The sequence below is a fragment of the Blennius ocellaris genome (assembly GCF_963422515.1).
Source record: "Blennius ocellaris genome assembly, chromosome: 17".
Classification (NCBI taxonomy): domain Eukaryota; kingdom Metazoa; phylum Chordata; class Actinopteri; order Blenniiformes; family Blenniidae; genus Blennius; species Blennius ocellaris.
Window position 1 is genome coordinate 10,566,597 of NC_137666.1, and position 12,533 is coordinate 10,579,129.

Genomic DNA, 12,533 nt, shown 5'->3' on the forward strand with positions numbered 1-12,533 from the left:
CTCATGTGAGTTTTCTTCTTTTTTTTTTTTTTTGCGCATAGAGCCCGGACGCCGCCGAGGCGTGTTTCAGCTATTACAACCTTTTCGGATATGAAAAGCAACGCTCGTTGAATGGGAAACAGCAGCACGGACTCACCGCCACCTCTCCCCCATCTTGACAAACACGCCGAGCCGTCGGTCGGTGAGATTTGCGCACCGGAGACCGGAGCCGGTGTCTGCGCTCTGCCGGGCCGGGCGCGCGTCGCCAGGGAGGAGTAGGCAGGATGGAGGCGTTTTTCACAGAGGTAAGCCATTTAGAATATGTGTCACTGTTAACAAACTAAACATTAAGGACAGATTAAGCCTTCACGGCGTGATAAAGCCTCGGATTTACACTGATGCATGTCTACACGGCGTGATGCCTTTTACGCTTTTTCTTCTTGATTCACTGCGCGTGCGGTTATGGCAGGTGTTGCTTTGCCTACCCCTCGTCTGGATTAATTCCCCATCAGACCCAAAAGGACCACATGAAATATTCAGGCCGTGATTGTGTCCCACGTTTATACCTGCAGATTTGGTTAAAAAAAAAATATAGAAAGACTTTGTTTATTTCAGTATCACTGCAGAGCATCGGGGCCCGGCTGCGCGCCTTGCTGAATTTAGAGCAGAGCCGCTAAAAATTGGCCAAACGAAAGCTGACAAGGGCTTTTGCATCCATAAGGCTCTCGGATTAAAGCCAATCTGTTAAACGAGGATAGACCGTACTGGCCTTAAGCAGCAGCCCTCCCACACCATGCTACTGTGAAGGGACCCTTTCATTGCCCTTTATTGCGCTTTGAATGGGATGGAGATGGGATTCATGGATGGGTATGGGCCGGTACCTAAGGATGAAGGAGGAGGAGGAGGAGGGTGGATAAGTGGAGTGTGGAAGGAGGAGCAGGGTGAGGGATAACTGGTTTGTGTGTGTGAAGGTAAAATGAACGAGTGGGGCAGAAAGGAAATAAATGAACGCTGCCATTAATTGAATGGGTGAATCAGATAATGAATTCAGCAGATACTACCCAGGTTAAAGCGCTTCACATGTTAGGCTTACATGTTTTGCCATGGCAAACTCAATCTCTCCAGTCGGACCCAGAACGGTGGCCGCACACCTCCTGTGTTGCTTTATTTCCTTTCTATACATGGCAACCCCCATCAAGGGATGTGAGCCTTCTACCACTCCCTGCCTTCATTTGCGTTTTGCTCCCCACTTATAGGCTGTGACACAGACGCACTGACACACACAGTCTCATGGACCTCGTCTTGTCTACTGACTCTGATGCCAGTATCTGTGCTCTCCAAGCTACTTATCCTCCCCCATCTTAAGTTAATCTGATATGGGTTTAAATGCCTCTCACATTGGCAGTGATGTCATGCCACTTATTTGTGTGTGTGTGTGCATGTGTTTGTGTGTATAAGCGTGGGCATACGCGAGTGTCAGACCCTTTGAGATCATTCGTGCCCATGCAAAATCCAAAATTTCTCTTTATGTGAGGATAGACAGTTTTTTCGCTGAAACATTTATGTGTCATACGCTTTAGAACTAGCATCTAACAACTGCATGAATACCATGATTCCAACGAGCTCCCGTGCTCCATTTCCCCTCATTCTGTATGTAATATATTGATCATAGCATTGATTTGGGGACCACCATGTAAGCAGCCCAGCAGTCCCACAAAGCACAGCCACCGAATTATCAAAAATGGAACGACTTATTGGATTCAAACGTTTGGGCCAGCAGTCCTGCTCGAGCTGCTCATGTGATAGCCAGAAAAAAACGACTTAATGCAGACAGTGTGGTGCCGAATAATCAATCCACTTGGGAGGTGTTGGTCCCGCATCCACTTAGTTTCAATCTCTCTGACCGTCTTCCCACGTATCACTCTCGCATCCCCACTTTCCTACATTTATCACTCCTATCTTCTAAAACCGGTGAGTGAACAGCTGACCTCCCTCTTTCTGTTTCTGTCTCAACCCAGGCAGAAAACGTGATAGCTGGCCAGCCAGCCAAGCATAAAATGTCAGGTGGCATTAGGCTACTGTATAATCCCCTCATATTCAAACTGGGTTGGTCAGTTGCGGAATATGGGAGTTGTAGTGACACTATGTGCTCTAAATACAAACAAAAATCAATCCCTCTCTCGACATGGACGCCAAAAAATAAGCTATGAAAGGATATTACAGTTGATAGATAGGAAGTGACAGCAGGAAAAACCAAAAAGAAGATCAACAATATTCCCGGAAAATTTGTCACGTTGATCAAGGATGAATTTCCTGATCTTACTGCATCACATATTCTCTCATTAAAATTAAAGCTTTGAAATAATTATTTGTATAAAAAATAAGAATGTTTTTTTTTTTCCAAAACAGAGAGAGCCACAAGCAGACATAGCTAGATTCATGGTCAATTTTAGAATAACTGATAACATAATAATGAATGTTTTGGACAAAGGTGAAAGCTGAAGTACCCAGAAAAACACCACAGATGACCACTATAAGAACATGTCCATCCATAAACTATACAACCCCCCCCCCCCCACACACACACACACTACATCACAGTGTGGACACATTTAGGTAGCAAGAGTAGGAAAAAAACATGTTTTGGAAAAGTATTCTTGCGATTTTATTGGAAATATCTAAGTCTTCTAATAAAAACTGACCTTTCCCTTCTGTCTCACTATTGTGCAAATAGGTTTAGATACACAAAAAAAGAGGAAATATGCAAATTAAGAAGGTTCTCCATTTATTAACATTTGGGTCCAAATCCCATCTGATGTATGTCTCAAAACTTGCTCAACCATCATGCAACATTTTCCAGATGAAATGATAAATAACAATAATAAAGAAGGGGTTTATAGAATTGTAAACATTCAAAACGTGAGCTACTGTATGTATCTGTGATGCTTTGGGAGCCACACAAGGAAATTGCAGGCCTGTATAAATATTTTGGAAACTGTTTTGCTTTTGTGATTTGTCACAATCTGTTGAGATTGAAGCTTTATATCAGAAGTGTGCAACATCTGGGAGTAAAAGAGAACTTGCGAATGGGATCATGCTTGTGTAACTGATGCAGTTGCACTGAAAACCATCTACATGACCTTGTATGCAGACGGCACCTGTTTAGGGTAATATATGTTTCTTGCACCTTAAGATACTCTGTCCTCCACACACACGGATAGCCGTGTAGTTTTATGTGTGACTTTAGTGAGATGGAGGACATTTGGTCTCGGGGTGCTATTTTGCATTGGAGCTGATGTGTGTGTGTGTGAAATATTTGGACTGAATTGCAGGTGCACAGCAGTGATGAACCGATAACCGCGAAGAGACAAGACAGGTGTGAATGTAGAAAGGGCAGCTTTGCCATCTCCGTGTCTGAATCCAATCTCATTTTCAATCAAGAGTCTTTTTTTGTCCTGCATATCTTGCTCAGTGTTGCTCCTCTGAGTCATTTACAAGCAAAATAAATCTTTGTTTACGACTATGCAATTTGTTGAGTGGCCACAACGTCTCAGACAGTGAGCGGTCGTAAGCTTTCTCACTTGGATGTTGATTTTTCATTCGATGCATTTGCTCGGCAGTAAAGAATTCTGAATCTGTAAGCATTGTGAATGGGTGTTTGAACGTACAAGCCACAAAACAAAAGTAATCTAAATGCAGCAACACATATCCAAATGGTTAATTTTCCTAAATGCGATAAAAAATAAAATAAAAAAAACCCCAAAGTGTTCCTTGTGCGCAAATATTTTTGTGTTGAAAAAAACAATGAGCTCCATTTAGTTGAGCAAATAAACTGTGTCCTTACATTGTTAATTTTGTGTGAAGTGCATAATGCAGGACGCTCGTTCGGTGGAGGGAAGGCAACAGTCGCTGGAGATGTGTGACCTATATTCAGCAGCTCCAAACACATTTGTTCTGCTCAGAAGCTGCATCAGCTTTGCTTCTCTGTCTCTCTCCCTCTCTTCCTCTTTTCCTCTTCCTCTGATACTCTCTCCCTCCCTGCGGCCACTCTCTTGGTGCTTCTCCATCTCGCTCAACCAACCACTTTCCTTGTAAGTCTCCCTCCCCTTCCCCCTCTTTCTTCCTTTTCTGCTTCTTTTCCCTCCTCTCTTTCTTTTCTTCTTGTCCTCCTTTCGTCTGCATGTGTAGGTGTGAAGCTACAGCTCAGTTAAATCGCTTTTTCTTTTTTTTTATTGCAGTGGGTGAATAAAACAACATCTTCTAGAATCCTACTTTCCTATTAAAAAGAATAGCTGAGGTAAAATTGACCCACATTTCAGGAAAACTTTGACAATTAGGTGCCACGACTGCCTGGAGATCAATAAATGCAAAAAAAAAAAAAAATGTCTGTTTGTGGAGTGCTTTGTTATTTATGTTGGGACCTTTATTCGAATGTGAGTGTGTTTGACTCTGTCTGTGTCTGTTCTCTCTGTGATGGGCTGGCGACTTGTCCAAGGTGTACTCTGCCTTCACCCATCGTTGGCTAAGACAAACCTGGAACTCTGAACTGGGTAATGTGGGACAGAAGATGAATAGATGGATGTAAGGATGTTTCTTTGATAAAGTATGAATACACTTTGGTTTCTGGGATAGACTGTACCCTGTTGCATGACTTAAATCAGCTTTTATGGTAAATGGTAAATGGTCTAGATTTATATAGCGCCTTCTAACCACACTGAGGTAGTCCCAAAGCGCTTTACATATCAGCTCATTCACCCATTCACGCTCACATTCACACACCAATGGGACAGAGCTGCCATGCAAGTCGACCACTGGGAGCAATTTAGGGTCCAGTGTCTTGCCCAAGGACACTTCGACACATAGACCAGTGTAGACTGGGATCGAACCTCCGACCTCTCACTCCGAAGACGACCACTCTATGGTCGTGGTTATGGTTGAAACTATTGATTATTTTACTACACGTTTCTTTTTTTTTTTAATCAAATGATTAGTGTACTGTTTGGTGTATGCTTTCTCAATCAAGCTCAATGAATAGCATTACATGTTAATAGCAGATTCATAAAGGTCAATATGACATTTTCACATGTTATTGTCATTACTTAGTAACAGTCCTGATCTCATTATGTTGATGTTTTAATACTATGACAGACAAAAATACCAGAATCAGTAATTTCCAGAATCATCAATCATCAAATTGGGGCAAATCAAACATTAAGTATTTGAACTTTTTTTTTTTTCATTTAAAAAAATTCAAGAATAATACATATATTGTTTTTTTCAGTTCATTTTTATTTAGTAGAAAACTGAAACATAAGTAAATATGGTTAATTTAGAGACTTTTACAACATGTCACGATGTTGGATATTTATCAATTACCATTAAAACTCTGCATCTAACATAAATAAAAAACATTTCCTGTCATAGAACCACAACAGACAGCATATCCCATAATCCTCTACACCTGACACCAACTCCCAGCATCCTACGATGCTTCAAGGAGGAGAGGCTGTTTCCATGGTTGCCCTGTTTCCACACTGTTGCCGTGGAGCCTTGTTGCCAGGGTGTTGTTGGGGGTGGGGGTGTGCGACTGTAGTTTAATCCAAGATGAGAGAGAATGTGATAATTAGCGGACTGCTCAAAGAGGATTTGCACTGTAAAAAAAACACACACACGCACCCATGCACGCACACACACACACACACACGATACCATTAACAGCTGCTTCTATTTGCATCCTTTATCCTTTTTTTTGGTAACGTGGCTGTTGACTCTGATCAGGGTTACTTTGGATAAATCACTCATGTGTTTGTTTTTGAAAGGAGGTCAACAAAAGGTTATGAGTCCAAAGATTCAGATGATACAGAATAACAGTGAAGTACCCAAATATGAAACCACGCAAAGCGTATTAAAATTCGGAGCACTTCTGTATCAGCACAGCTGCTGAGTGCGGGAGCTTCGACCCACTGACTTCTCTGTGCATGTGTATGAATGCCAAATGTGTTTGTAAATTGGAGGAGATGCTCTATTTGGTTGGAGAAGAATTAACTGGGATGTTAATTATGTGGGTTAAAAACACAATCGTCATAATTAAAGCAAGGAGTGACTATGAAATACTTCGTCAATATTTTAGATTTTTTTTCCTCCAGGGAAAGAAAGAGTCTGGACCAAAAACAACAATCACCTGGAGATAACCTGCAACTTGAAAGAAGGCAGGAAGTTTAAAATGTTCATATATTTATGCGTAATTCCCTTTGCTTAACACAGAAAGTCATTATTGGTTAAAAGAGTCGGGTTAAGTTAAGGTGATTGTGTACAACGTCAGCGCTCAGAAAGAAGATAAGGCTGCTGTTGCCTTTTTTTAACAAATATTTGTATTATAGTCAAGTATAACAAAGCTAAATCTGTCGACGTGATGTTCTTGAATGCCTTAAAAGTATATGTTCCCATTTACATGTGCACACTGTGTTCTCATTCAGCTTTAACTACACCTACTAGGAGCCGCCATGGTCCAGTGCCCAGGGAGTGGTTGTGTTCAAGGAACCACACTGATAAACTGTCAACAGTGGGATTCACACTTGTGAACTTTCAATCCCAAGTCACCATCTCTAATCTCCAGCCTCCCGCTGCAATGGCCATAATGCCATTGGCCCTCTGATGGCCCCAGCCCTCGTTACCTAAATTAGTTAAGCAGTAAAGAGTATGGCTGAGTATCGATGGAAGCAGAGGAAATAGCTAATGAAAGTTTGTGTGTAGTAGATACAACTTGATGCCGATCCCAGATGGTGATGGGCGAAGACCGTCATCCTGGTGAAGATCCATCACACATAACATGGAAACATGCCTCGATCCAGGGATATTCCCACCGATAGGCCAGAGTGCGAACCACTGCACGTCCTCTCACAATATTTCTCTTGTTCAATATATTTCTGACATGCAAAAGTGAAGACTAAATATTTGATGTGCTTAAAGGTTCCACTGTAGCTTTTACATGGATTGATAATACATTTATATTTTAATCGATGCCATCTACTCTATGCTGCTTGCAAATTTCAATACTGATTTTCAAAATACTAGAAACGTCTTAAAATGTATAGATTTAAAAAAAAAACAATAAGCAAAAAAACTTCAGATTCTCCTGAAAAATCTATTTTTAACATCAAAAATGACTCATAAGAAATATGAAATAGGACAGAGGACAAAATAGAATGGAGTGCTGGATCAATATGCTTATGAGACAAAACAAACGACACTTAATTGCTCCTATTGAAAGGAAAAAGAGCACCCACATGGTGAGCTGTCGCACCTCACAGCCAAATCATCCCCAGGTCGAGTCCGCTGGGTTGCCTTTCTGTGCAGTTTGGATGTTTTCGCTGTGCAAGTGTGGGTTTATCTCCGAGTATTTCTCCCACAGTAGAAAAATACAGGTTTTAGGTGAACTAGTGACTCTAAATTGACCGTTGGTGTGTTTGAGTCTGTCTCTGCGTTCGACCTGTGTTGGAATTTCTTTCTGTGGTTGATGGTTGTGTAAAAGATTAGAAGGGAATGAAAGCACATGCAGTGCTACTATTGAGAGTAGTGGAAGTCGCTGTGTTCATCCTGTCAGATGTTTCAAAAGAGTGAGAGGGAGTGTGATGGTCACCAGTAATGTGAGGGTCCGATTCATTAAAAAAAAGGTTGCAGTTGTGTATGTTTAGAAGAGTGACACAGCTCCTGCTGGGTTACTTATAACCTAAAAAATAGGGATTGTAATTTGCTATTTTGGTTGGTTTAACTGTACACTGACTTTTGTTTTGTAAACTTACCGCATTGAATTTCAGCTGCAACCTATTTCAATGACAGATGTTTGAGACACACACACACACACACGCACACACACACACACACACACACACACACACACACACACACACACACACACACACACACACACACACACACACACACACACACACACACACACACACACACACACACACACACACACACATGTTGTTGCATTCCTTCCAGCTGCCATAATCTGCTGAAAGCCTTGCTGTCCTGATTGTATTATCACCTTTAATGGAATATTACTGACACAGTTTAGGTCCATGGGAGCGGCTGGCCGGGCTGCACTGAGGCCACTGATCAAAGAGCTTTTCCTTAATCGTGTCAGAAGGAAATGGGAAGAGCTAAAATCTCCTTTGCATTTACTTCACACCTTTCATAAAAGGCCACAGGGGTTTTTTGTTGGTGTATTTATGGCTATGCAATATGCCAATGAAAATTATGAAAAAAAAAGAAAAGTAGTTGTAAGCCTGAAAGCCAGATAATAATTTCACTCACATACTCTTAAATACTCTTTTGATGTTATTTTGGAGTTTCCTGCTGGATTTAAAACTCAGCTTCTTGCAAAATGTTTATTTTGTTCATAAATGAGAAGAGTGAGTTCGTACAAACAGTGTAACTCGATAGAGATAGAAATGTATATTATTGTCCTAAAAGCAGAGTCAATGAGGTTGATGCCTGAGTGGGGGCGAGACATGATAATTGTGAGACTTAAATAGTCAGACACAGCTTGTTTGCAGGAGGCGCATCCAAGCAGTACTGATACTTACCTGTAATCATTGTGGCATGAAAAGTTGTGCCTCAAACTGCTGGGTTGAGTTGTGACCTTTTTCTCTCTCCGTTTGTTTAAAGTGTGATTTTTATGTCATGTTTAAATATTGCCTTTAAGTATAATCCATCCATCTGTTTATGCCGGCTTTATCCAATTCAGTAGACACAAATATGTAAATTGATTCCAAGTTTTTTTTTTTTTTTCAATTTTCTTTCAAGAAGTTATTTTTCAGTGCAAGAAAAGGATTAAAACAAACCAATCATTAAGTAACATATTCACACCTACAGGCAAGTTCACCAAACAACCAACAACTGTCAACTGTTTAGTGCACCATGGTATTGCCACTTTTTAAACGTTTTTAAAGATGCACAATCAAACGTCAGTCTTACCTCTGTTTTGAAGTGACTTTCAATCATCCTTTAGGGTGAAAAAGTGACACACAGTTAGCTTTATGTCGAAGTACAGTAAATATACCAGTTGAAAGAAAATCTGGTAAACGTCAAAGTACAGGTTTAACTTCTTTATGTATAAAATACCCTAAATGTTCAAACAAGCTAAAACTTTTCACATTTTTACCGTGTTGATTTGTTGCTATGTTGTGTATTTAAGTTACCAGCAGTTACCAGTTACCATTTATTTACTAGCCTTGATGTTGAGAAAGACCTGCATTGACAAAAATCTAAATTCAGCTAAACGAATCAAAGCTCCAGTTAAAACATAGGCTGTTCAATATAGAGATCATTTTGTTAACATGTAGGAAACAACAGTAGAAGTATAGCACGAATACTGCTACATGCTAAGTCCATACTTCAACAGGGTAATGCTTTATTCTCAATGAATTTCACTTCTAATTGTTGCTGTTCACATCAGGACACGTTACATAACAAGGCTGCCTGAAAAAACCACATACCATCAATTATAGTTCAAAACTAGCTCTCTACATGTGATTGACAAAGACCATAATGGCTCTCCTCCTCTCGCCTGATTAACTCTCCTAAGCACTTACAACCACTCTGCTACCCAATATCCATCAGTATAAAGAGCGCAGAAGCTGTGTGGGTGGAGGACTGGGGGCTTTCCAAACAAATATGGTGGAGTGCAATATGATCTCTTTTTCTGGAATTACAGTTCAAATTGATGGAGGACAGACTGAGTGTAAGGAATAAAAATCTCATGTACGTGTGTTAGGTGTTGTTTGAATAGTGTGGAAGATGTGGCTTGATGAAGTGGCAGACAAACATTTAAAAAGGTCAATGTTCACCTCTGACCTTTAGTCTCTGGAGACGCCGCGGCGCCTGCCCACCTCCACGCCGCTGTTTTTCTACCAGTAGCTGCTGACCAGTCAGCTGCGTCCATCATCATTTATTCATATGTGTCTTGTTTCTGTCACTTTCTGTCAACTTCTATCTTCTCCCCTCTAACATTTTGTACTCCGGATACAGATTCAGTTCCACTGCACATCTTCTCATTTTCTCAGTCTCTCTATGTCCTGTCCTTGATTTATTTTTATCCTCGGGAGCTGGAGGAAACACCTCTTCTTCTCAAAAGATGGTGTCAAACACTAGAGCTGCATAACATAATGCATATTCACTGTAAAAATCAAAGATTATGACCAAAAACATACAAGTTAATGAACTCATTCACCATTCAGAGGCTATGTGTGTGTGTGTGTGTGTGTGTATGTGTGTGTGTGTGTGTGTGTGTGTGTGTGTGTGTGTGTGTGTGTGTGTGTGTGTGTGTGTGTGTTAGAAAAACTGCTCATTATGTATTATTCATCGCAACTTATATCATTGTTGCAATATGTTATATTATTGCATGTCACGTGCTTATAATACCATCATGCAGAATATTATTTCAGAGAATAATGAGCTCCTGCTGTTTGACATCTGTACGCAGCGCTGTTTGTGTTTGTTCCTTCTGAGTTTTGCTTACAGATGCTCAGTTGAGCACCACGAGTTGAGTGACTGTTGAATGTGTATTTCTCTCTATAACATGTGTACGCCTGCAGACATGGGTCGTGTGTGCGTCTGCAGTGAGGAGTTTTCTGTGCGTATTGTGTTTATTGGGGTGTGAGCGTTTTCCAGCGGCCAGGCGGGGGTCTTTCAGACACTGTCTCCGGGGCGAAGCCTTAATGAAATGGCACAGGCATCCATGTAATTACCAGAATAGAAACAAGGCCTTCAACACGCACGCATTCACGTACGGACAGCTGACATTTGCCTGGGCTGCATGCTCTCTTCTGTGTTTGATAATGAAAGATTATTAGATATCCAGGATTTTAATATTGTTTTTTCTTTTCACTCTTGTTTTTGGTTTAATGAGCTTTTGAAGTTTTTGCTTTTCAAAAACTCTTTGATACACTGACAGATTATTTTTGAAAACATATTTAAAAAAATATATTGTAGAACCAACATATATGCCACATTGTATACCTAATCTGTTGATGGTGTGCTGATGAGCTCGTCTTCCTATTCTCTTCAACACAGGATTGTCTTTTGCCAGGTTGCCATTGTAGATAAGAATATGCACTGGTAGAGTTGGTGATGTTCCCATCCTCTCATATTCCTCACTCCACGTGTCAAAGTGTCTTCGAACAAGACATTGAACACCAAATGGTGTACAACTGCCTTGCAAAGCAGCTGTTACCATTGGTGTGTGAATGGGTGAACGATTGCATCTGTGACTGGGTGAATGTGACTGATAATGTAAAATGCAATGTAAAAAAAAAAAAAAAAGCATTAATTAATTTTAGTCTGAGTAAAATGTTTTATGTGTCTGGTGTTAAAATGTGGTCATTCACAGTGTTGTAAGTCATAAGTGTGAATCATAAGTGTGCTGTGATGGCTTTCTTAGAAAAGTTAGGTATAGGTTAAACACGATTGGATTATGCAGTATGTGTCTGAATACCTGTTTGTCATCTTGAACAAGTGTTATTTAACACGACCGATGCCAATTAGATGAAAAACCAAAATGCATTTAATCCTCAGCCATTATTATTACAATGTAGCTTAACCGCAATCACAAGCTTGAAATCATGAAAACCATTTAGGATTTGAATATTTATTCCTACTATGCAACAAGCAACTCACTAGGTTTTCATTTTTGACATAGTGTCTTTCGGCGCTCCTTCATCGACGTAGGGCACGGTGTGAGCCTTGAGTTCAAGGGTCACATTTGAGGCTAAAGTGGCAATCAAAGCAGCCTGACATTTAATGGAGCTTGACGAAATGGTGATAGACGATGCTGGAGGCATGAAACTGGCTGGAGTCTGGCTTGGATTTCATAGAGAGGGGAGAAGCCGTAGGGAAACTGGCTGGGACGGAGTTAAAAATGTGGTGTTGGAGCTATAGATTTTCGCCCACAGAGTACAGGGGTTTGTTGTCATGCATGGCCATCCCTGTCTGTCTGGGCCTGTAATAGACAGGGGGAAGGGAAGAGGACACAAAGAGGAGGAGGGGGAGGAGGGGAGTCTGTCTATGAGGGTGGTGGTGGGTGTAGGTTGTAATGCAAGCAGGTCATTTATAACCTCCTGTCTCCTCCACGTTCTGCTCGGCCCCTGAAGTGGAATATCGATCTCGGTCAACAGACCAATTTACTTACAGTAAAGCAGCAATGCATATCAAGCTCGAGTTTACGGCGAACATGAGAAGTTTTGATGATGCTGCGTTGGCGTCTTTATGTACTGCGGGAAAATTGCTTGGAGCGCCAGTCTGAAAGGTTTCAGTGGGGGTCAGAGGTCAGGTTATCAGTTACAAGAGGCTTTAGTGAAGTACTGGTGAACAGTGACTATGGAACCTTGGGGTGAGGAGGTCCATTATTTATTGGCTTATTGCCCTGGAATCTTACAGGCAAATGAGGTGGAGGCAAGAACCTGACAGGCGGTCTCACTGGAGAGGGTACATAAAGGATCCAGAGAAAGGGCTATATAGGGTGAGCTGCCAACAGCGGCGAAAAACAG

At 41.1% G+C, this 12,533-nt stretch overlaps 1 protein-coding gene across 1 annotated transcript in view; it reads left to right on the plus strand.

Annotated features, from left to right (window-relative positions):
* Nucleotides 1-263: 263 nt before the first annotated feature.
* Nucleotides 264-12,533, plus strand: part of myo10l1 (myosin X, like 1) — a gene marked incomplete at both ends in the record, with an annotated part of 46,852 nt that continues 34,582 nt past the window's right edge. The window contains one exon of the mRNA XM_080513218.1: nucleotides 264-284. Within this exon, the coding sequence (XP_080369344.1) occupies nucleotides 264-284 (21 nt within the window). The remainder of the gene's footprint in view (nucleotides 285-12,533) is intronic.